Below are 25,905 nucleotides of genomic sequence, written 5' to 3' on the forward strand. Positions count from 1 at the left end.
TGTTTGCTTTAGAGACAAGGTCTGGCTCTGTTGCCTAGGCTGGAGTGCAGTGGCATGATTATAGCTCAATGTAGGCTGGAACTCCCAGGCTCAAGGTGATCCTCCCATCTCAGCTTCCTGAGCAGCTGGGACTACGAGTGTGTGCCACCATGCCTGGCCAACAAATTCAAGATTTTAAATATCTGGTGTTAGTGAGAATGTGGGGAAAGGGACATTCTTACAGGCTGCTGGTGGGATTACAATTTGGCAAAATCTTTTGAAGCATAATTTGGCAGGGACCTGTCAAATTTTAAATGGGCATACCCTTTTACCCAGCTTCCACTTCCAGATATCTATCTTGCAAAGAATATATATACAAGAATGTTTACATACAGTATTATTTGTAAGAGCAAAAAAGGGAGACATATTAAATGTACATCAACAATGAGTAAATAATAGCATATCCATATTATGGTACACTATTCAATGCATTAGGAAGAGTGAAGTAGATCTATATTTACTGATATTCAATAACCATGATCTATTTTTGAATGAAAAAAGTTGCAGAGCAAAGTGACTAGTATGATCTCATTTCAAAAACTATATCCTTCCAATACACATGTATGTGTGCAGACACCTAGAGAAAAGATCTGAAAGGATATATGCCAAATTATTTTAAGATGTTTACTTCTGGGATGGGGAATCTACTTTTTACATTGATGTAATACTTAAATTATTTACAGTGAGCATGTATTACTTCAGTAAATTAAAAAAAAATGCTAACATATAAAAACTGAACCACAAGGGGCCCTATGCTAACCATGTCACAGTAACCTCACTGAATTATTCAATTGAAATCTAAACCTGGAATCTTCAGAAATGTTAGTCTTCCCAGATTTGTATCTCTGAGGACCTTGGCCTTTAAGCAAGTAGGTTTACAAGACAACACATGGCCATGATAAAAGCTCAAACAGTACAGAAGAATATAAACAGCAAAGTAAAACTCTCCTCCTTCTGACCAGCAATCTATTAATCTGATTCACCAAAGGCAACCAATATTAACAGCTGCTTATGGAGCCATCCAAATATTAAAAAGACAAGTATTTAAAACATAGTATTTACTTTAGGTATCCAAGGATAATAATATTCATTGGAGCACTGACTACTGTGTAGATCAGCTGTTCTTACTGATGCAGCACATCACAAATATGTTATGCTTAAATGCCAACATGATAGCATTCAACACTGAGCTGCAGGCTAGGTGTGGTAGCTCATGCCTGTAATCCCAACACTTTGGGAGGCCTAGGTGAGGAGGATCTCTTGAGCCCATGGGTTTGAGACAGCCTGAGAAACACACTGAGACCCTATCTCTACAACAAAATTTTAAAAATCAGCCAGGCATGGTGGTGTGTGCATGCAGTCCCAGCTCCTCAGTAGGCTGAGGAAGAAGGAGTTTTTGAGCCCAGGAGGTAGAGGCTACAGTGAGCCATGATCATGCCGCTGCATTCCAGCCTAGGCAACAGAGCGAGACCCTGTCTCAGTGGTCTTGAAGGTCAAATAGTACAAAACATGTTGGAGAAGGCAACATAATTTAACCTGAAGAAAATAATTTATTTTCTCTAAAAAATAATTTACCATAGGCTAAACCTTGGCAAGGATCTAGCTCAAAAGTTTAGTCCTGTTTATTTGCCCAGAATGATAATTTCTAAAGAAAGTTAAAGAAAAAAATTACTCCAACTGGTTTTTCCCCATTGGTTGCATACTTACCACATTCTGTTTTGTTGTTTCCTCTAGGGTCTGTATCACATACAACCTATTTCGACAGCGCATACTGTGTATATCTTCATAGCGAATATTACCATATTTCTGCAAGAGATATGATTTCAGTAGATATTCATTCATAATAAACATCCACTTCTTCTTTTACAATTCAGTTTTATCAGACTCAATTCTTGGAGGCCTTGATTCTATTTCTAGGTAATTTCCTGACTTGTTCAATGATTTTGCAAATTTTCACCTCCCACGTTCAGTTTTTAAATATATTCACTGGAGAGAATTCCATCTACTATGTACATAGACTAAGTACAAAAATATGGGTAAAATTCGTAATCTCTAAGAAGTGAATAATAATAATGAGAATAATTCACCTTTTGATACAGAGATAGATGTTTAAAGTAGTCATTATTTGTGAAAGCAAGTGAATTTAATTTCATTTAATGAAAAACAAATTGAGGCAGAGGAGGTTACACAACCTAGGAACAGTTCACAAAACTCATTTTAAAAGTTACGTTGGATTTTAAGTTGTACGTCTACTTGCATTATTATCTTACACTTAATATACCACTAGAGATATACCATAGTTCAATCATTTAAAATATGCTAGGTAATATATTTATGGAATGAAAAAACTTACCTCATTTGATTCTCTAATCAAATCTGTAATATCCACTCTAGTATGACTGGTTTTTTCATCACTCACATTTGAACCCTGCTGAACATTTGAAGGCAATGGACTATCCTTATTAGTGACATTGTCAAAGAACCTATTGAAAAGTGATAGTAATACAATAATTAGTGGAACTACCATTATTAAAGCAGAGAAATGACACCTAATTTCTCCCTAGGTAGAGGTTACTTTCAACTGAAAGGACAAGAGAAGGTCTCATGAAGAAGTGGAACTTGTTCTTTGTGTTTGAGATGGAGTCTTGCTCTGTCACCCAGGCTGGAATGCAATGGCGCAATCTTGGCTCACTGCAACCTCCGCTTCCTGATTTCAAATGATTCTCCTGCCTCGGCCTCCCAAGTAGCTGGGATTACAGGTACCCATCAACATGCCTGGCTAATTTTTGTATTTTTAGTCGAGATGGGGTTTTGCCATGTTGGCCAGGCTGGTCTTGAACTCTTGACCTCAGGTGATCTGCCTGCCTCGGCCTCCCAAAGTGCTGGGACTACAGGCGTGAGCCACCGCGCCCGGTCAAGAAGTGGAGTTTGAAGATGGTTGAGCGTTAGGAGGGCATGGGTGAGGGAAATGGGATAGTGAAGGAATCATTTGGGGTTTTGAAGGAAGCAAACAGACTCAGAGAGTAATTGGCAAATACCACATAGCCCAGTAAGAGTGGAATATAGGGTATGTAGAAGTGTATAGGGGGAAATAAGTGAAGAAAGGTAAACTGAGCCCTTACCACAGAGTTCTGAATGCCAGAGTAAGATGTTTGTATTTTATTCTGTATATAATGGGATTTCATGTGGCATTACGATAGTTGCCCATTCAAATATTTATTCATTTAGCATACACACATACACACACATACAACACATGTGCTCCAATACAAAATAGCATCCATACAAAAGTTACTAGGAAAATAAAGTTCAACCCACCTGCAACCACATAGAAACCAGAATAACTTCCCAACCACTGGATATTTAACATTATCAACTACCCTTTTCCTGCTCGAACTACTTCTACATAGACACTTTATAGCTCAAACTGGGAATATGAAAGTCCTAGCATACTGAATCAACAATATTAGTGTAAATGTGTACATAATTTAGTAGTTCACTTCAAAGTGATTTATTCTTGCTGTATTTTTTCTGGAGATAGAGGACTGGACTTTAGGCATAGCTGTTTCATTCAAGTGGCTTTGTAATGTCAGGCAAATTGAAATTTCTAGGGCTCAGTTTCCTCTGTAAAACATGGGGATTGAACAACATCATCTCTCAAATTTCCTTCAGATTTAAATGTCATGGTTCTTACAATACCTGTTCAAAGCTGTCACAGCTTCAGCATCATCTTTACAAGTCAGCAGTTTGTCTAAATTATAGTCAAGTATTGCCAATCCCAGTTGCAAAATGGCCTTTATTCCATCATAGAAGAAACAGTCCACCACATTCACTGCACTTTCAATAGGTAGCACACTAATAAAAAGTGTGAGAAACCAAGAGAGAGAAACTGAGGAAAAGAATGTCATATCAGTCATGTGTTCTGTCAGCTGAGGAAGGTGATCCCTGATAAGTTCTTCAAAGACTGCCTGATCCACCAAGGCACCTAGAGAGTATCAAAAGAAGTTTAAAAATAAACATTTTTCAAAAGGACTTGTTTCCATACCTCCCCACTTCTATTAGCATGCTGATGTATCTCATTTTTCTTCCTTAAATTATGAACTCTTTCAGAACCTTTTCTGTATTTTATACATCTAACTGCTAGTAGTGTCATGTACTTCAGAAACACAATTCAAATCACTTGGAGTTATTTATTGAGTCTTTATTATATGCAGAGACCTGTACTAGTTATTATAAGAGCTATACCAATTAATGAAATAGTCTCATGTTCAGGGAGTTTAATAGCTAGCACAACTCAAGATAAATACACAAATAATTACAATGAAAGACAGTACAATCAATGACCTAACCACAATCCTGAAAGCCTATTACGGTACAAAGAAGAGACCATCCATAAGTTTTAAGGTGAGGGGTCACAGATCTGTAAATATTTGATGACTAAAGAAAATATTGGCCAGGCACGGTGGCTCACATTTGTAATCCCAGCACTTTGGGAGGCTGAGGCGGGCGGATCACGAGGTCAGGAGATTGAGACCATCCTGGCTAACATGGTGAAACCCCATCTCTACTAACAAAAAAAAAAAAAAAAAAAAAAAAAAAAAAAAAAAAAAAAATTAGCCAGGCGTGGTGGCGGGCACCTGTAGTCCCAGCTACTTGGGAGGCTGAGGCAGAAGAATGGCGTGAACCTGGGAGGCAGAGCTTGCAGTGAGCCAAGATGGTGCCACTGCACTCCAGCCTGGGTGACAGAGGAAGACTCCATCTCAAAAAAAAATTAAAATTAAAAAAATATATACAATTAACAAACTAAGAACTTCATCCTTCTTTGAAATCTTGCAAATTATCTATATAATTCATACAAATGTGGAGATTTTAAGCTGATTGAAATCTCCCTCCCATCAAGAAACTACAAAAATTCACCAGTAGCTCTGGATACTTGAGATCGCCATTGTTTTAGCAATATAGAGCTTATGAACTTAATGTTTCCTTTTTTGTTAAGAAACAGACCAGGTATTTTATTTTAAAAAGCAACATATTAAACAATCTTTCTGACTATACATTCAGTACAAAAAGCTCTTCTCTTGAGAATGTCAGTGAATGTGACATTTTGATATTGCTTGCATTTTATACCACAACTGAATTCATCAGTCCTTCTATTTTATTAGTAATTAGACAAGAGACACTAGAATTGTTTAGAAAAGAAATGTACATCTCCGTGTGTGTATGCATATGTGTGTGTGGTTTTTCTTTTACCAATAATTCGACGATTAAAATAATCAGGCAACATTCGTTCACATACAGCAACCAGAAGCCAAAAAGCTTCTTCCTCTTTTGCATATAGAAGCAGCACTGAAGTCAAAATATTCATTGCCTAAAATTCACAGAAAACAGTATTAAAAAGCAAATATTTCTCAGGTAATAATTATACTTTTTCAAACATAATAGTTTTTGACAGCAACAAGAATAACTGAGAGTAATAATAATGTAATAACAGTGGAAACATGAGAACTCTGAGCCAGTCCAAGGCAAAACAAGGTGAAGTCAGGCTAACATTTGATAATCAGTTATTTTATAAAGTAACATTCAAGAAAAGTGAAGCAGTAATATAATAAATACAGAATACTATAAGTAAAACCTCTCTAATTTCAAAGAGTGAAAAACCTTAATTATCACTAATCTGAAAAAAGCCTACATAATTTTCAAAGACATACTAAAATGAAAGAAAATGAACTTCATCTGTATTTCCAACTACCTATAAAGAAACAGCCCTCAGATATGAATCATCCTCAATTTTGTCCAAAACTGAACATCTTCTTTCCCCTATCAAGTAGGATTCTTCTTATCTATCCTAGTTTTGATTATGCTGAAAACTCTCTATCTGCTGCATCTGTTTCGCATCCTAGAGTTTCTTCTTATAAAATGTCTTTCAGATTTGCTTTTTCCTTCCCATTCCCACTACCACTCTAACTTGCTGCTGCTTCTTACCTATCTTGCACACAAATGTCAGATCATTACTTTTATATACATTGCCACATCCCTTGTTATAAAGGTAATAAATCCTTAATGGATAGAATTTGGAGAGAATGGAAAAGTATAAATGAGAAAATAAAACCTCTTGTATCCTACGTACCCAGAAATAAACTGTTAAGTTGATATATTTTTCTGCAGTTTTTCCTCCTTTTTCTCCTAAAATTGGTGTACTAAATCTTTATTTTTTCACTTAGCACTATATAGTAATATTCAATGCCATTAAATATTTTTCTAAAACAGTATTTTTAATGACTAAAAAAATCTAAGGTGGATATAATATAAATTATTTAACCATTCTATTATTGTTGGACATTTAGGTTAATTCCTATTTTTTGCTATTACATATAATGCTGCAGTGGTTATCTTTTTCATATAAATTTTCATCCAACTATACTTTTTTTCTCAGGAAAGATACCTAGAAATGAAATTGTTTGGTCATATGGTATTTTTAAAAGACTTCATATTATTGCCAAATTAAATTCCTGAAAGAAAATACCAATTTATATTTCTGACCAATAGTGTTTAAACGTTTATTTCACTGCATCTTTGCCAATGTTGTGAATCGTAATAACTATAATCATCTTTATTGATTTGATAGTGAAAAATGGTATCTCATTGTTTTAATTTTAATTTCTTTGAGGTTGCACTTTCTTTTTCAGACTTTAACATCAACCTGTATTTTCTCTTTGGTGATTAATCCTTTCATGTCCATTGCTTATTTTTACACTTTGATACCTTTCATATAGATTTGTATATTAATTATGTCAATTTCTTGCCAAATCTAGTACACTGTTTGATGTCAAGCTTAGTTTTTACTGAATCATTTTCCCATGCAAGAAGCCATACTGGGAGGGGATGTAGTAAAAATGGCAGAGTAAGAACTTCTAAAAATGTTCTCCTCTATAAAAGCAACAAGAACACTGACAAAAGTCATCAGAATCAACTTTAGAACTCTGGAAATTAACCAATAGCTTACAGCAATTCACGTAGCATTTATTTAAGAAAATGGCTAAATCTCAGTAAAACCAGTAAGCTTTGTGGCATTTTAAATTGCCCTATTCCCACCCCCCTCCCCAGTTTCACAGTAGCCTTAAAAACCAACATCTAGGCCGGGTGTGGTGGCTCACGCCTGTAATCCTAGCACTTTGGGAGGCTGAGGTGGGCAGATTACTTGAGGTCAGGAGTTCATAACCAGCCTGGCTGACATGGTGAAACCCTGTCTCTACTAAAAATACACACACACACACACACACACACAAAAAAAAACAGTGGGGCATGGTGGTGCACACCTGTAATCCCAGCTACTCATAAGGCTGAGACAGGAGAATTGCTTGAACCCAGGAGGTGGAAGTTGCAGTGAGCCGAGATCGTGCCACTACACTCCAGCCTGGGCAACAGAGTGAGACTCTATCATAAAAAAAAAAAAAAAAAAAAAGAGAGAGCAAGAGAGAGAAAAAAAGAAAGAAAGAAACCAGCATCTAGCAATTACAGTAGAAACCAGTACCTAGTAGCCACTGAACGTAACAGAATGGGGTTGGAACTGCAGCAAAGCCCCATTACCGAGTAACTGTTATTATTTGACTTGTCTGGTGGTTCCCTGGAAGACTCTTCTCACAAGGCTGTCCTTATTGGACTTGACACAGAGCTCCTCTGGTGTAAACAGCCTTTTCCCCCAGCGGTGTTTGTTGAAAACAATCAGAGGCAGTTGTTGAACATGTGGCTATCCAAGGCAGTGGATAGCAGTTGGGCCAAACAATATGCTAACAAAGTGTTAAAAGAAAAGTGGGGGCTTTGAAAAACTGTGACATATTCCGGGGAACTCAGAAGGCCAACTACATGCATATGGCTTTATGTATACTCACAGCTGTATGTATGCTTAGGAAAGAACAGAAAAGACCTAAGCTCTTATCTCTGGTTAATCTTCCAGCTTTGTGCAAGCAGAAAGTGATAAAGATCAGAAATAGAGAAAAATCAACAAAAGCAAAAGTTGGTTCTTTGAAAAGATTAAAAAAGACAAAAAGGATAAAAAACATAGAAATATCTTTAGGTAGCCTAACTAAAAAAATTTTCAAAAAAAAGAATAAGAACGAGATAGTGTGAGAGATCAAGAGTGTGAAAGTGAGGGTGTGCAAGAGTGTGAGTGAGAAGGGGGACTCAAATTATTCTAATCAGGAAATAGAGAACTATCAACCTTACAGAAGTAAAAAAGATTATAAGTGATTATGATGAAAAATTATATGCCAACAAATTAGATAATCTAGATAAAATGGACAAATTTCTAAAAAAAAACCACAAACTACTGAAACTAAAATGGGAAAGGTGAAATAGACCTATAATAAATAAAGAGATTGACTTAGTAACGAAAAAACTTTCCACAAAGCAAACTCTAAGAACAGATGGCTTCACTGGCAAATTCTACCAAACATTTAGAGAATAATTACCACCAATTCTTCACAAACTCTTCAAAAAATAGGAGAGGAGGAAATGCTATCCAACTCATTCTAAGAAACCCAGACACCCAAACTAGACGAAGACATCACAAGAAAACTATATATCAATATATCTTACAAATAAAAACATAAAAATCCTCAACAACATGCTACCAAGCTGAACTTAAGAACATATAAAAAGGATCCCAAAAGGCTAAGTGGGATTTATTCTGGGAATGCAAAAGTGATTCAACATATAAAAATCTGTATATGTTTTTTCCATATATATACACACACATATATTTTTTCCATATATATATATAAACATATATATATGTTTTTCCCATACATATATATAAAAATATAGGAAAAAATCACATGATCATCTCAATTGACACAGAAAAATCATTTGACGAAATCAACACTCTTTCATGATAAAAACACTCAACAAACTAGCCATATAAGAGAACTTCTGCAACCTGATAAAGATGATCTACAAAAACCCCACAGTTAACATCATACTTTATGGTGAAAGACTGATTACTCCCCTTAAGATAAATAACAAGACAGGGACATGCATTCTTGCCACTTCTATTCAACACTGTACCAAATGTTCTAGCCAGGTCAATTAGGCAAGAAAAAGGGAAAAAGAGACATCCATACTGGAATAGGAGAATTAAAAGTAACACTATTTAGATGCCATGATTTTGTATATAGAAAATCCTAAGGAATCCACAAAAAAATCTACTAGAACTAGTAAATAAGCTCAGCAAACTTACAGGACACCAGATCAGCTATCAGTTGTATTTCTATATGCAGGCAACGAACGATCAAACCATGAAATCAAGAAAACGATTCAATTTACTATAATAAAAAATTAAAATACTTATAAATAAAATTAACAAAGGAAGTGCAAGCCTTGAACACTGAAAACTATAAAACATCTTTGGATGAAACAAATTAAAGAATAATTAAATAAATGAAAAGGAAAGACATCTTGTCTTTATGGGCTGGAAGAGTTAACATTGCTAATATGAAATACTCCCCAAATTGATCTACAGATTCAATACGATGACTACCAAAATCACAGCGGCTTTTTTTTCTTGTTTGCAGAGATTGACAAGTTGATCCTAAAATTTGTATGGAAATACAAGGAACCAAAAGAGCCAAAACAATCTTAGAAAAGAACAAAGTTAAAGAACTCACACTTCCTGATTGACAACTTTCTACACAGATGCAGTAATCAAGACAATGTGACACTGGCATAAGGGTAGACGTACAAATCAATGGAATAGAATTGAGAGTCCAGAAATAAACTCTAACATTTATGGTCAACTGATTTTTAACAAGAGTGCCAAGGCACCACTTCACGTTCACTGGGATGGCTGCAATCAAAAAGAAAAGACAATTAAGAAGTGTTGTCAAGGATGCACAGAAATTAGAATCCTTGTATATAGAATGAAGGGGAGATTTGGTAAAAAAAATAAAATAAAATAAAGACAAAGAAAAAATAAAACCCTCATACATTGCTGGAGGGAATATAAAATGGTACAGTCTCTTTGGAAAATAGTTTGACAGTGCACCAAAATGTTAAACAGACAGTTATCACATAACCCAGAAATTTCACTTCAAGGTATTTACCCACAAGAATAAAAAGCAATGTCCATACAAAAACTTGTACATGAATATTCATAGCAGCATTATTCACAACAGCTGAAACAAGAAAATATCTCAAATAACTATCAATGTTGAATAAACAAAATGTGGTATGTATCCATATAATGGAGTATTATTAAATCATAAGAAAGAGATCCTGATACATGCTACAACATGGATGAACTTTGAAAATGATATGCTAAGTAAAAGAAGGCAGGCACAAAAGATCACATATTGCATCACTCAATTTATATAAAATGTGCACAATAGGCATATTCATAGAGCTAGAAAGTAGGTTAGCAATTGCTTGGGTTGGTAGTAGGAGAAATGGGGAGTAACTGCTAATGGATATGGGGCTTCTTTTTAGGGTGATGAAAATGTTCTGGAATTAGATAATGGTGAAGGTTTGCACAACTTTGTGAATATATTAGAGACCACTAAAGGGGTGACATTTGTGGTAAATCAATTATATATCAACATTAGATAGATACAGATGATAAGATTAGATAGGATAGATAGATAGATAGATAGATAGATAGATAGATAGATAGATAGATAGATAGATAGATAGACAGAGTGAGCAAGCTAGCCAGCCATGTGTCTCATGTAGGTTTTTGATCAAAACCAACAAAATCTGTTTACCATATTAAGTTTAAACTGTTTTCCCAGGCTTTGAAGATTCTTCATGATCTTGTCCCATACAAATTTACTTTTTTATTCCAATGTGAACCTAGTGAATCTTATCTCCCAAGGCAGGCTTATTCTCACCTGAATGGTATCACTCATACTTTAACCCTGAATAACTTTCCTCCTGCCCGCCATGTTTCTAACTTTGCTCTCATCTTTTAGAAGTCAATATTAAGTGCTGCCTATTTTGAAGCTATCTCTAAACTACTGCTTACAGACAGTATCACAGGGTCTGTGAGTATAAGCTCTTTGAGAAAAGAAGCATTATGCTTCTTTTGTACCTTTCAGAGATCCTAAAATATGCTAAAAATCCTTGCCATTTAGATGTTCCATTCACTTAAACAGTTTTTCAAAAAAAAAAATATATATATATATCGACAAGTTACAGTGGATAGGTAGTATTGGCATGCAACAATTACAGGTATTCAACCCATTATAAATAAATGTAGGGCACAGAGTGCTATCTATCCATGACATTCTAATCTCCTCTTTTTCCATAGTAGCTGCACATGTCTGTTCAGCCACACTATACTCTACAGACTGCCTTGTGAATAGGTGTATCCACGTGACTACGATTATCCAATAGAATGTGCATGAAGTGGTATCTGCCCCTTTCAAGCCTAGCCCGAAAATCTTTTACAGTTGTTTCTCCATGCTCTTTCCCTGCTCTTGTGAGTGCTAATGGTGATGAAAGTGTACTCGGGAAGCTCTGTTTTGAAAATGACAGTCTGCTGTCAGCCTACAGTCTAAGTTCCTGAATAATCTCATGGAGGAGAGCTGCCTTCTGACCTGAAGAGTAAATCTCCTTTGTTTATTCCTTCAAGAAATAAAAGTATACTGTTTCATCTATTATCTGTGTTTGTGTTAGCAGTCTAGCCTACCCTAATTGATGGTGTGCTCCTAAACAATTTGTTTTCCAATGATTCCTCCACTGCCTGTAAAATAAAATTCAAACTCCAGCTCTATCCCAATCTACCTTATTGATTTGTTTCTCCAACTGCTTCACTTCATCCACCCTATGTTTCTATCAAACTAAACAAACATGGTCCTATATAAACTTTAGGTTTACATCTACCTGTGTTCGGTTACATGGATTCCCTCACCTGGCATGTTCTTTTCATTCTATTTCCATATGTCCAAAATTCACCAATTTTTAAGACCTGCAAATGCTACCTTTTCCACAAAGCCTTCTCTGACGCCTCCAGAGGAAAAATAGTTTCTCCTAATTATAAATCATGACAGGACTTTCTATTTCTCTAACAGTTTTTCTCACTTGATTTTTGTTTCTTAATGAATATGCTTTAACATCTCCTGGTCTACATACTTTTAAGGGAGGACCCTTATCTGATACATCTTTATATAGCCTTAAGTTCCTAGCAGAGTATCTTTTATAGAGCAGAAGTTCAATAAACATTTGTTAACTGAAAAAGAAAAATAATGAAATATCAATTCTCCTAAGTATTCCCACTACCATCCTACTTAAATTAATACTATCCTCTATCTATCTCACCCCAATCTCTTTCCTTATAATCATCACTTCCAAATTAGTGGAGTTGGATTTGATGTGATTTTATTTGGAACATACACATACAGTTGGGCTCATAGTTAAGTCATACCTGGCAGTATCCAATTTTGGGATTCCTGTATGCATAAGCAGTGAGTACCCTTCTCAGAGCAGATATGCCAGTGTCACTCTGAAAGGCTGGGTGCTCAGGCAGAGAGCGACGTAAATCACGTTCAATTTCTTCAGTAGCCAAGTTGCAGGTCCCTAAGGACTGCTCAACTACTTCAGCATAATAGCCAGGATTAGTAGCCATGTCATTAACAGCACCTGTGAAGATTATTACATTAACATACAACAGAAGAGGGATAAAATTAAGCTATTATTTCATATATACATAAAGAATTGGATTTCATTTCATTACCTTGATATTTAGCCTTATGCTTAAGTGATTCCTGAGCACAAACAGAAGAGCTTTACACTAGAATCTATGTCAAGCTACTAATTTTATCCAACAGAATACCATTTTCACGAGCTTTTTTCCCCCTTAACTGACTGTTGACACTAGAGAAAAAGATTCCCCCATTATACATATCTTGCCTAATAAACTAATCTGCTCAGATGCTGGATGTGTGGATAGATAGGTAAGTTATAGGTAACTACTTACCTTTCTCTCTTTGACTAGTCTGAACTCAAGATGAGTAAGACTTTGTACTAACCATCTTTGTAATTCTTTCGCTTTAGCTTACGGCATAACTCCTAGAAAGGCATAGTTAATATCTGTTAAATAAATAAAGTGAATAAATGTAATACCTGAAAAAAGCATCCAGAGTTCTCCTCTTAAGGTTTCTGGAATCCCTCTTACAACAAGACCTCGAGTCTTTTTGGTTCGAAACATACTAACACCACGCCCACATTCTGCAAAGAGTATTTTCCATGACTGTTCCTTCATTTTTTCTTTCAACTGTAATGACAGAAAAATCAAAACAACTAAATCTAGTGAGAAATTAACTGTAAAATAACTTGCCCACTCTCTTTACCTTGAAACAACATCTATAGAATTTAAGAACATAGAAAACCAAAATCAGCATTCACCCAGGGGTGAAACACTGAATCCTTGTCATCATGAAAATCTTGTAAACTCATGTAAGCACAGCAGCTTTAATTTACTATTTTAATTCTTAGCTAAATTCATATAAAAATGGTAAAAGTGTTATACTTGGGAGGCAAAGCTTTAAACCATCAGTCTCCCCAAATCACGTCTATGTCAGGATTAGAAATCTATGCAAATAAAACCCAATGTCAATAAATATGTACAACTATTATGTATCTGTAAAAATCCCCAATGTCCAACTTTTATCTTTTATCTTCATTCCTGATAATAGTCCTTGTGTATAGTGGAACTAAATAAGTTACACAGTAGTACCTGCTGGAAAACTTTTCAAGTCCCAAAAGAAGAATTTTCAGTTGTGTCACCTTCTAGTCTGCTTTTAAAATTTTTACTTTTCACCAACTGTTTCAGCCCATAGGTTTAAATATTTTGTTTTCCTACCATTTTAGAATTAAGAGTCTCCAAATTCTGAGGGTGAAATACCATCATTAAGGCTTCAGTGTTCACAGTTTTACCACATTCCCTCTGACTTGTTGAAGATTGAGCCTCAAAATTATCAGATGGCTCTGTAGACTCAGAACTAATAGCAAGCTGAAAAAGAAAGAATGCAATTATCCCAGATGCATGCTTAAGTTTCTGCAAGAAAAATATTCTAATGTTTACTGTCATTTATAAGCCACAATCTATATACATAACAAATATTAAAGCAATATCTCAGAGACATACCTATCAAAATTAGATATGTCAACAACCTGACTTCTAGAATGGCAAGCTCAGAATCTCTATGAACACACTCCCCAACAAAAGCAACAAAATAGTGGCAAAACATTCAAAATAAACCATTTCAGAACACTGGAATTAACCAAAGGCACGCAATAAACTGAAAAGCATCTATTCGAGAAAAGCTAATGAGCCTGAGTAAGACCAGAAGAGTCTGTGGGGCTTTTAACTCTATCTACCTGCCCAAGCTCAGAAATGAAAGCCAGTAGTATGGCAGCCAGTGGATCTTTTGGAGTTTCATTAAAAGCCTTATCCCTAGGGCATAGACAATATTTGACCAAACTTGCAACTCCCTGGAAAATCTCTATTCCCAGGGTGTTGTTATCATTTGATTTTATTCACAGCTCAGCTTGGTGAAAAAACTCTGTTCCCAGGGTATTATAGAAAACAATAGCAATTGGCTGGTGACAACCTAGCTGTCCAAGGCTATGATTTCAGCTAGAGCAAACAAGAGCCTGGCTAAAGATTTAAAAGGAAGACCTGAAAAACCAGATGTGATATGGAATTTTGAAGGGCTGCAACATAGTCTTGGGGATCTAGAAGAATGAATACATGTACAGGGCTGTGAACATGCCTAGGAAAGAAACGGGACAGAAGAAGTCCCCAGTCACTCAACTCTGGCTATCTTTGAAAGCAGGGAAGAAAAGCTAAAGCTGATGTGTAAATTGCCTGAAGTTTGACGTATGCCTTGACACAGATATCCTTGAGAAAAAGGTGGAATATTTGATAGCATAAGGCATTTAAGGAAATCTAACCCATCACTGAATAACCACTAAATTATACTGATTCAGGGGGTGATCCAAGGAAGTCAGGCTTAAAAATAGAAATAAGAACTTAAAAAAGCAACCAATAGAAAGTGTCTTGAGGGGACCCACTTGTTGGATTTCATAAACAAAGACTGTAAAGTAGCTATTATAAATATATTCAAAGAATTAAAACTATGTTTAAAAAAATAAAGTACCCATTAAAAAGTGGGCAAAAGGTCTAAATAGGTACCTCACCAAAGAAGATATAAATGGCAAATAATCATATGAAAGAGGTTCAACATCAGATGTCACTGGGTAATTGCGAATTAAAACAACATTACACACCTATTAAAACCCAAAACATTGAAAATACCAATTGCTTATGAGGATGTGTTGATACAGGCATGCAATGTGAAAGAAGCATAAATATATAAACTATACCCCTATGTTTCTTGCATCACTACTCAAAATAGCTAAGATATGAAATCAACCTAAATGTCCACCAACAGATGAATGGATACAGAGAATGTGATAAATTTTTATAATGGAACACTATTCAGCCAAAAAAAGAATGAAACATTTTCATTGGCAGCAACATGGATGAACATGGAGAACATTATGTTAAATGAAATAAGTCAGGCACAGAAAGATAAATACCATATGTTCTCACTCATATGAAGGAGGTAAAAAGTTGAGCTCATAGAAGTATAGAGTGGAATGATGATTATTAGAGGATAGAAAGTATGGGGGGGGGGGTTGTACCATTTTACATTCCCAACAGCAATATATGAGAGTGTCAATTCTTCACTTTCTCCTCAACAGTTATTATCTGTCTCTTTAATTATAGCCACCCTAGTGGGTATGAAATGGTATCTTGTTAGGCTTTTGATTTGCATTTCTCTGTTGACTAATGATATGAAAAATCTTTTAATGTGCTTATTGGCCATTTCTTTATTTTCTTTGGAGAAAAGTCTATTCAAATCCTTTAACCATTTTTAAAATTGGGTTGTTTGCCTTTTATTATTTAGTTGTAAGAGTTCTTCATACATTCTAATTAGAAGTCCCTTACCAGACATATAATTGGCAATACTTCCTCCATTCTGTGGGTTGTCTTTTCACTTTCTTGATGATACCATTTGTAGCACAAAAGTTTTTAATTTTGATGTAATCCGATTTACCTATTTTTTCTTTAGGGTCACACGCTTTTGGTGTCATATCTATAAACAATCACCTAATTCAAGATCATGAAGATTAACTCCTATGTGTTCTCTGAGAGTTTTATAGTTTCAGCTCTTACATTTCAGTCTTTGATCCATTTTAAGTTAATTTTTGTGTATGCTTTAAGAAAAGAGTACAACATCTTTTGGGGGGTGGGGAGTATGTTGCTATCCATTGTTTTGGCACCATTTGTTGAAAATAGTTCTTTCCCCCATGGAATTAGCTTGGCTTTCTTGTTGAAAATTAACCGACCATAAATGTGAGAATGTATTTCTAGAGTCTCAATTATATTACATTGATCTACATGTCTCCCCTTATGCCAGTATCACAATGTCTTATTTACCATAGCTGTATAATAAGTTTTGAAATTGGAAAGCTTGAGTCTTCCAACTTTGTTTGTCCTCATCAACACTGTTTTAGTTACTCTGAGTCTTTTCTTTTTTCACATAAAACTTTATGAACTCCAAAGTTTTACTTTTAAAACATACCAGTTACCCGGCCTCTATGGATTATAACTACACCAGCTATTGCAAGTTATTACTAGGAGTGGTAAAAAATAAAAGAAAAGAAAGACAAGACTCACTAACTTCATCTCTTAAACTTTAGCAAACCTTAGTAGCTTAAGTAAGATAAAGAATGCCCATGACTGAGGCAGAGGAAAAGTAGCAGCTTAGGGTGGACCAATCCAGTGGTATTTTAGTTTGAAATCCAAGAAGCCAGTACAAGCCCTAGCAGGGCTGGACATTAAGATTGGCTCTGAGTCCCCACCCAAATCTCACCTTGAATTGTAATAATCCCCATGTGTCAAGCATGGGACCAGATGGAGATAACAGAATCAGGGGGATGGTTTACCTCATGCTGTTCTCATGAGTTCTCAAGAGAGCTGATGGTTTTACAGGGGGCTTCCCCCTTCGCTCAGTACTCATTCTCTCTCCTTCCATCCTGTGAACAGGTGCCTTCTACTATGATAGTAAGTTTCCTGAGGCCTTCCCAGCCATGTGGAATTGTGAGTCAATTAAACCTCTTTGCTTTATTACCGAGTCTTCGGTATTTCTTCATAGCAGTGTGAGAACGGACTAATATAGTAAATTGGTACCAGGTAGTGGGGTGCTGCTGTAAAGATATCCAGAAATGTGGAAGCAACTTTGGAACTGGGTAACAGGCAGAGGCTGGAACAGTTTGGAGGGTTCAGAAGAAGACAGAAAGATGTGGGAAAGTTTGGAACTTCCTATAGACTTGTTGAATGGCTTTGACCAAAATGCTGATAGTAATATGGACAATGAAGTCCAGGTTGAGGTGGTCTCAGATGGAGATGAGGAACTTATTGGGAAATGGAGCTTTAGCAAAGAGACTGGTGGCATTTTGCCCCTGCCCTAGAGATCTGTGGGACTTTGAACTTGAGAGAGATGATTTAGGATATCTGGTGGAAGAAATTTCTAAACAGCAAAGTGTTCAAGAAGAAGCAGAGCAAAAAATTTGGAAAACTTGTAGCCTGATGATGTCATGGAAAAGAAAAACTCATTTTCTGGGGAGAAATTCAAGCTGGCCACAGAAATTTGCGTAAGCAACAGGAGCCGAATGTTAATCACCAAATTCGGATGTCTCCAGGACATGCCAGAGACCTTCATGGCAGCCCCTCCCATCACAGGCCTGGAAGCCTAGGAGGGAAAAATGGTTTCATGAGCCTGGCCCAGGGACCCCCTGCTCTATGCAGCCTTGGGACATGGTGCCCTGCATCCCAACTGCTTCAGCTTCAGCTGTGGCTAAAAGAGGCCAAGGTTCAGTTTGGGCCATTGCTTCAGAGGGTGCAAGCCCCAAGCCTTAGCAGCTTACATGTGGTGTTGGGCTACAGATGCACAGAAGTCACAGGTGCACAGAAGTCAAGAACTGAGGTTTGGAAACCTCTGCCTAGATTGCATATATATGGAAATGCCTGGATGTCCAGGCAGAAGTTTGCTGCAGGGGCAGAGTCCTCATGGGGGGAAACTCTGCTAGAGCAGTATGGAAGGAAAATGTGGGGTCGGAGCCCCCACATAAAGTCCCCATTGGAGCATTGCCTAATGGAGCTATGAAAAGAGGGCCACCATCCTTCAGACCCCAGAATGGTAGATACATTGACAGCTTGCACCGTGCACCTGGAAAAGCTGTGGGCATTCAACACTAGCCTGTGAAAGCAGCCAGGAGGGGCACTGTACCCTGCAAAGCTACAGGGGTGGAACTGCCCAAGGCTGTGGCAGTCCATCTCTCTCATCAGTGTGACCTGGATATGAGACATGGAGTCAAAGGAGACCATTTCAGGGCTTTATGATTTGGCTGCCCCGCTGGATTTCAGACTTGTATGGGGCCTATAGCCCCTTTGTTTTGGCCAATTTCTCCCAACTGGAACAGTATATTTACCCAATGCCTGTACTTCCATTGTCTCTAGGAAGTAACTAACTTGCTTTTGATTTTACATGCTCATAGGCAGATGGGACTTGCCTTATCTCAGATGAGCCTTTGGACCTGGACTTTGGGTTAATGCTGGAATGAGTTAAGACTTTAGGGGGCTGTTGGAAGGGCATGATTGTGTTTTGAAATGTGAGGACATGAGATCTGGGAGGGGCCAGGGGTGGAATGATATGGTTTGGCTCTGTGTCCCCACCCAAATCTCACCTTGTAATAATCCCCACATGTCAAGGGCAGGACTGGGTGGAGAGAACTGAATCATAGGCAGTTTCTTCCATGCTATTCTCATGATAGTGAGTGAGTTCTCATGAGATATGATAGTTTTATAAGGGGCTTCCCCCTTTGCTCAGCACTCATTTTCTCTCCTGCCACCCCTGAAGAGGTGCCTTCCACTATGATTGTAAGTTTCCTGAGGCCTACCCAGCCACACAGAACTGTGAATCAATTAAACCTCTTTTCTTTATAAATTACCCAGTCTCAGGTATTTCATCATAGCAGCATGAGAACAGATGAATATAGATGGGATTCAAGGAAAGGTAAGGAGGAGTATTCAAATCAATGTGTAAATAAAAGGGTAAGGTAGAAGAAGCCAGTAAAGGAAGAATTAATGATTAGAGAGTATAGGTCTCAAATTGCAACAATTCCCTTTTTTTAAAAAAAATGCTTATTTTGACAAATCACATACTTGACCACTTAATATTTTAAGTTTAGCTGTTTGAATGAGGAGCTACATTTTTGCAAATACAGGTTGGAAAATTCATGGTTGTAGTCTGGATCTCAAGCGCAGCACATTCCTTTAGTTTGAATGACTGAATCATCAGTTTATCTATTGTTCTAAACTACAGGAAAAGTATCCCAGAGGGAAAAAAAATAACCTCTTAAGTAATGAAATCCTAAACATAAATTTACAAGAGTGATGACAAGTATGCCAGTCCTATCCATTATTACCTCTTAAGTATTCATAAAGTCATGTTAAAACATTCACCTTCATCAACAGGCAGTAGGTGGTCAGAAAATTTAAAAAATGACAAAAAATAAAATAAAAAACACTTACCTTCAAAGATGGTAGTTTAAAATAATGTTTAAAATTTTGAAGAGTATAATAAAGTAGATTATTCAAGGAACTAAACTTAAATTTTTTGAACATTTTTGCTCTGGCTCTTTTGAGTGGAAAGTTTTACCCATGGTGTTTTATATATGTACTTGGAGATAAATATATATTTCTCTCCATTTGGGTGTTCACACTTATGACAAGTAAATTTGGCACTCATCAGACTTTTAGTGCCTGAGCAAAATCCAATCACATCTAGAAAGCAATATAGATTGTTAACTCTATAGCAGCTATTCTTAATCAGTTTCATTTTTATTATCTGACATTGATTTTACAATTATCATACGGCTCTAAAAGTGAAGGAAAGACAAAGAAAAGATGAACATTTCTTTATGTGTAAATTTCTACAAAATACTATATTTAAATTAGAATACTTCTTAAACTCGGTATAATAAATGGTTACAGAGTTGACCTGTAAAACCAATAATTAAAACAAAAAAATATAAACAAATACTTTTCTCAAATATCAGAAGCTTATCTTAAATAGGATCCTGTTCATAGTCCACAATTTAATGGGTGTGAATTTCATTTTCAATAGTTTCTGGTTTCCCAACTTAGAAATAAATCTACCCCCACAGCTAAAAATCATTTTCCAAATTTATATTATAGTCATAAGAAACACCTTATTCTTATCAAGGCAAGAAAAATCAGTCATGTTGGTTAAACTATTATTTGGATCTACATTATCATGTAGGAAACCCATTACTTCTATTTAAAAACTTAGGAAGATAGTCCTGGTTATGAAATTATCTTATTAAGATAATAACTATATTTCATATAGTTAGTAAGTTACTATATGTTTACATGTTCTGTGATAATCTGTAGAAGATACTTATTTTCCCATCTAAAAACTTTAAGGCATGAACTCAATTACTACCTTTCTTGACATTCCATAGTTTCCACAATTCATTCATAATGTAGTTTAAAAGCATCAGGCAACGGATCTTCAGTAGTGCTTTCCATTCTTAGGTCACTTTGCTTAAAACTAACCTAAGAGGGCCCATTTTTCTTTCACTGAGTAGTTTTGAAAAATTACCTTATCTAGTAATAGTTCCTGATTATATGTGTCAACAAAAGTAAAAGATTCATGTATTTTTCCAAGCAGTTTATTAGAATTTTACTAAATCTCTTTATATGCCCAGATTTTTTTTTTCTTTTCTCATTTTAACTTTATATTGATGTATAATATACACATGGGAAAGTGCAAGTATCATAATTATGTAGTTCAATCAACTTATAAAACTGGGCCCATCCCTGTAAAGAGTTTCCAGGTTAACAAACAGCTCCCAGTCACTAATCACCTGCTAAGGGTAATGACCATTGATGGGTGATCCGTAACAATGAATTAGTTTTGTCTGTTTTTCAACTTTAAATGAAACCATAGAATATGTACTTTTGTGGCTGGTTTTCTTCATGACTGATTTTTTTTTTTTTTTTTTTTTTTTATACTTTGAGTTCTAGGGTACATGGGCACAACGTGCAGGTTTGTTACATATGTATACTTGTGCCATGTTGGTGTGCTGCAGCCATCAACTCGTCAGCACCCATCAACTCGTCATTTATATCAGGTATAACTCCCAATGCAATCCCTCCCCCCTCCCCCCTCCCCATGATAGGCCCCGGTGTGTGATGTTCCCCTTCCCGAGTCCAAGTGATCTCATTGTTCAGTTCCCACCTATGAGTGAGAACATGCGGTGTTTGGTTTTCTGTTCTTGTGATAGTTTGCTAAGAATGATGGTTTCCAGCTGCATCCATGTCCCTACAAAGGACACAAACTCATCCTTTTTTATGGCTGCATAGTATTCCATGGTGTATATGTGCCACATTTTCTTAATCCAGTCTGTCACTGATGGACATTTGGGTTGATTCCAAGTCTTTGCTATTGTGAATAGTGCCGCAATAAACATACGTGTGCATGTGTCTTTATAGCAGCATGATTTATAATCCTTTGGGTATATACCCAGTAATGGGATGGCTGGGTCATATGGTACATCTAGTTCTAGATCCTTGAGGAATCGCCATACTGTTTTCCATAATGGTTGAACTAGTTTACAATCCCACCAATAGTATAACTTATTAAAATGTGGAACATTTTAATATATACCTATATAAAAACTTGGATAGAACTGATACTCATGCATAATTTCAATTACTTCTGGTAGGATTTGTTCTTTGTATCATGTCTTCGACATTCTCATAGGAAAAATTTCCTAAAGTACTTCCTGTATTCATATTTAGACTTGTTGAATTAGACTCCTGGAGATTTAAATTAAAAAGTCTTGCTGTTTGTACAAAGTCACCAGGTTCATGAAAATAGAATGCAATTTTTCTCTTTGTTTCAGAATAAGTGTAGTTATAAAAGGATATAGCTATAATTTCTGTTACTTAGAAATCAAATGGAACTAGCTCTTGTTTAAAAAGCTTTCTCTTTACTAATTTTTTACATGTACTATTATTAAAGCTAGATATATACAGATACTAAAATGGGTTAATATTCTTCATCATTGATAAGATAAAAATCTTAAGTGAAAACAATATTATAGCAATTTAAAAATACATATTTCCAAGCAGATACTATACTAGCTGGTATTTTGTACATATATTTATTAAAACCTCTAATAAAGAGTAAGAGAAACTAGAAAACTGTAGAATTCTGATGCATATTTGGAAAGATGGTAAACTCATTTTGAAACAAAATCTTTTCTTGACAACTGAGCATACTCAGCTACTAAAAGCACATGAAAGTTTTAAGGGGAACAGTTAAGCTCTCCAGGTTTTGGAAAAGCAAATTAATTAAAGGAAAAAGAAAGATATGTTGAGCTTTGAAGCTAACACATGGACTGAATGTGAAATAGAACAGAACAAGGAAAACATGATATAAGTAAGAATTTGGGAGCACTGGGAGAGAAAACTACTAAGGCTGGTCAGATTTTACTTGTATTCCCGCATCAAACTAAGGAATATCCTGGGTACATACTAAAAGAGAATGAGAGATAATAAAGTTGGGGCAAGAAAAACTCTTGATGGCCAATGTAGAAAATCTGTGTCTGGAATTGAGATGGAAAAAAATTTTAATTACATGTTTTCACTGTGCTTTTTAATTATCAAAGGGAAAATTAATTTTACCAATACTACATTATAATTGACTTAGCGTATTATTTTCAATCTCTACTCTGGAGATAGCAGTAAAAGGCTCTATACTCCAATTCAAATAAAATAATATAGCCAATAAAGACATATTTAGTTTTTCTTTGAATTTTACTTAAAATATAAATAGCTATAATTTGATAAGTTTTATCAATCTGTTAAAACATGGGGTTCCTGGACATTGTAAAAGAAAATTCATTTGAATTCGGCCTGTCTGCATTTCCATGAGAGACATATGAAACATCAAAATCCTCCTTATCCTCTCTAATATTTTACTAGTAAACAGATATACTATTATTTTGCTTTTGGCCAGATTATGTAAATAAGGCTGACCTACAAGATATTAAATAAAAGATATCCAGACAGGTTTAAAATTGCTATCTCTTTGCAACAATAAGAGGAGTCCTTTTTCGAGTCCTCACTGAATTCTCAAATATATTTTGATTTCTTAAAAACCAAACTATGTGAAAGTACAAGGTATATTTATATGGTAAACAGCAAATATAGTAAAAGAAAGATCAAATTATAATAATTTTATAAAGTATGAGTTTCTAAAAATGAACGAGTTTCTAAAAATGAAGTCCTTAATTCTCACTTCTGCTTTAGGATGTGAGTTAGACAATATACTTTCTTAGATTCTATCTTTAAAAAAAAACACCTGGACATAAATAGGAAAGGTACTATGAATTCTTTTTGAAGAATGGGCTACACTAAACACACACCTTTTTTTCCAAAATGATTTGATTGCTGTATAATTAATTACCTCTGTGCTAATATCATGATATTGAGCTGAAGCTGCTCCGCATCTGAGCCTGAGTTTTGCCACCAGTTGTTCAAAGTCTTCAACTTCATGGAAGCGAAAAGCTGTTTTTCCTTTGATGCTAATGATGACAGATTTGCTGGAATCATTTGTCTTATCTATAGCTAAGACCTAGGGGGTGAAAAACATAGAGATGAATTAAATTTTCCTTTATTGTTGACACCTTCAAGTAAATTGTGTTTGGCTTACCCTTTTGTGGCCAGAAGTTTTGGTCTATAGGTATGACTTATTAAGACATTGACTTTGGGTACTAGTTGAACCAATCATACAAGTAACCTCAGTGCAAGTTATTTCACTTCTGAAGAAAAAGGTCTAACATGTATCCTTTAAAAATGACAATACAAATGTAAAACTTCAGTATCAAATACCAACAATTTATTTCTGACTTACATAAAAGATGTCAATGTTATTTTTTCTGCCAGAGTACATCAAAAGTGATAGTCTAAATTTGGGTATTGATGTCATACATTTTTGAATGATCAAACTCCATTTTGCACTAACCTAAATGCTTATCTTGTTTTTAAATTTTAAAGTTTAAAAATTTTCACTTTCAGTAAGAGCTGTAAGACTTTACTAAATGGAACTGAGAATATCTCAGAAGGTTGTACTCTTATCCTGAAGAATAATTATTTTAAATTACTAAAAGGATATTGCATCTTGAGGTTTTAATAATTTATAGAATTAAAGGACATTTTACTCTGTGGAAGATATCATTTTCAAACTAAAAACTGATATGTAACCAAATTCACATTACCTCTCGTAGTGGAATGATTACACTATACTGATTGCCATCTTGGCTAGCAAAGCAGATATAATTTTCTGAGATGCACATTTTTCCATGAGTATTGAAGTGGCTGAATGGTACCCATAAGAAACATTCATGTTCCTCTTTCAAACTCTCTCCTTTGGGCAGCCTAAAAAAGGCATTAAATTGCTCACTGTGGGCTCTATTTTCCAGATCTCTGTAGGAAAGAAAAAATGGGATGAGGCACAAATGAATTCTCAGAAATGAATTCTAAGGTGTACATATGCCTGTATTGACTAATCTACATACACTGTGAAGCACACAGATTAAACACTAAAAATGCTGTGTTTTTCAACAAATTCTGAAATAGAAAAAAATACACTGATTCCTTGCAAACTCCTTTTGTTTGTTCTTTTCTTCCAATTTCATTTTATAAGTAGATTAAAATGCACAAAAGTTAGAGATCATGTAGGTCTTCAAACTATCTCTAAGGGGTGATTTGCTAGAAGACTATTATTATATTATCATATAGGCATAATATGTGACTATGGTTAAAACCAATCCTGGAAGACAACAATGTTCCTATCTGGTTACTAGAAAATCAAGCGAGTTACCCAGTTCAAGTAAAATAAAATAATGAAAATTTGTGGCATAAAAATTTATAGGGAAAGAGTAGTCTATTAAAGACAGTATTAAAAATTAAGTGAAGTAAAATTTTAATTGAATGTTTTAAAAAATCTAAAGTAGAAGTATGATAAAATAATACTGCTTGCACTATGTTGGACACAGGATAGGTGTCAGTAAATACAGAGGACTTATCAACTGATAGACAAATGTAGCCTTTGTGTAAAAAGCAATTGCTTTAAATAGTATAATTTTTCTAGGGACACAAAACAATTGCATTAAGTATCAATGCCATCTGGGATAATAAGTAAATAATGCAAGTTCTAATTCAAATCCAACAGCGCTAAAACTAAATTCATTCTTCCTGCATATACTATTTAAATATGTGGTAGTTCATCATGTCTTTCAAAGTACTTCTGATAAACATGAACAGAAAACCACAATCCTGTTAATTTTTACCTCAGTTAAATGGTATTTTTTTCAACCTGGGAAAGCTGATAAAACAAATGAACTGTAATTTGGTGGGTTCACTCTTATTTAAATAAAATAAAGTCCACTTATGTGAATGGGAAGATGTCCATGATATAAGAGGAGAAAAAAAGCAGATTGTAGAACAATGTGTGATGTTCAGACCTATTTTTGCAAATATTTTTAAATTCATGCATTAAAAAGCCTAGAAGGATATACACTAAATTTAACTATCATTACTGTGCTTCTGTATTGTTTAAACTATAAAAGTAATATATATTTGTAAAAACAATAAGCAGAGCAATAAAGATATTCCATTTTATAAAAAAGCCATTTGGAGACTAAGTCCCA

At 35.3% G+C, this 25,905-nt stretch overlaps 1 protein-coding gene across 1 annotated transcript in view; it reads right to left on the reverse strand.

Moving 5' to 3' along the window:
* Nucleotides 1-25,905, reverse strand: part of TBC1D8B (TBC1 domain family, member 8B (with GRAM domain)) — a 67,396-nt gene that overhangs the window by 21,765 nt on the left and 19,726 nt on the right. Inside the window, exons 6-14 of the mRNA XM_011970459.1 lie at nt 24,472-24,679; nt 23,661-23,828; nt 13,892-14,041; nt 13,153-13,303; nt 12,455-12,669; nt 5,290-5,407; nt 3,739-4,024; nt 2,393-2,522; nt 1,747-1,845 (exon numbers count right to left, since the gene is read on the reverse strand). Of these exons, the coding sequence (XP_011825849.1) occupies nt 1,747-1,845; nt 2,393-2,522; nt 3,739-4,024; nt 5,290-5,407; nt 12,455-12,669; nt 13,153-13,303; nt 13,892-14,041; nt 23,661-23,828; nt 24,472-24,679 (1,525 nt within the window). The remainder of the gene's footprint in view (nt 1-1,746; nt 1,846-2,392; nt 2,523-3,738; nt 4,025-5,289; nt 5,408-12,454; nt 12,670-13,152; nt 13,304-13,891; nt 14,042-23,660; nt 23,829-24,471; nt 24,680-25,905) is intronic.

This window comes from Mandrillus leucophaeus, unplaced genomic scaffold (assembly GCF_000951045.1).
Source record: "Mandrillus leucophaeus isolate KB7577 unplaced genomic scaffold, Mleu.le_1.0 Scaffold949, whole genome shotgun sequence".
NCBI lineage: Eukaryota > Metazoa > Chordata > Mammalia > Primates > Cercopithecidae > Mandrillus > Mandrillus leucophaeus.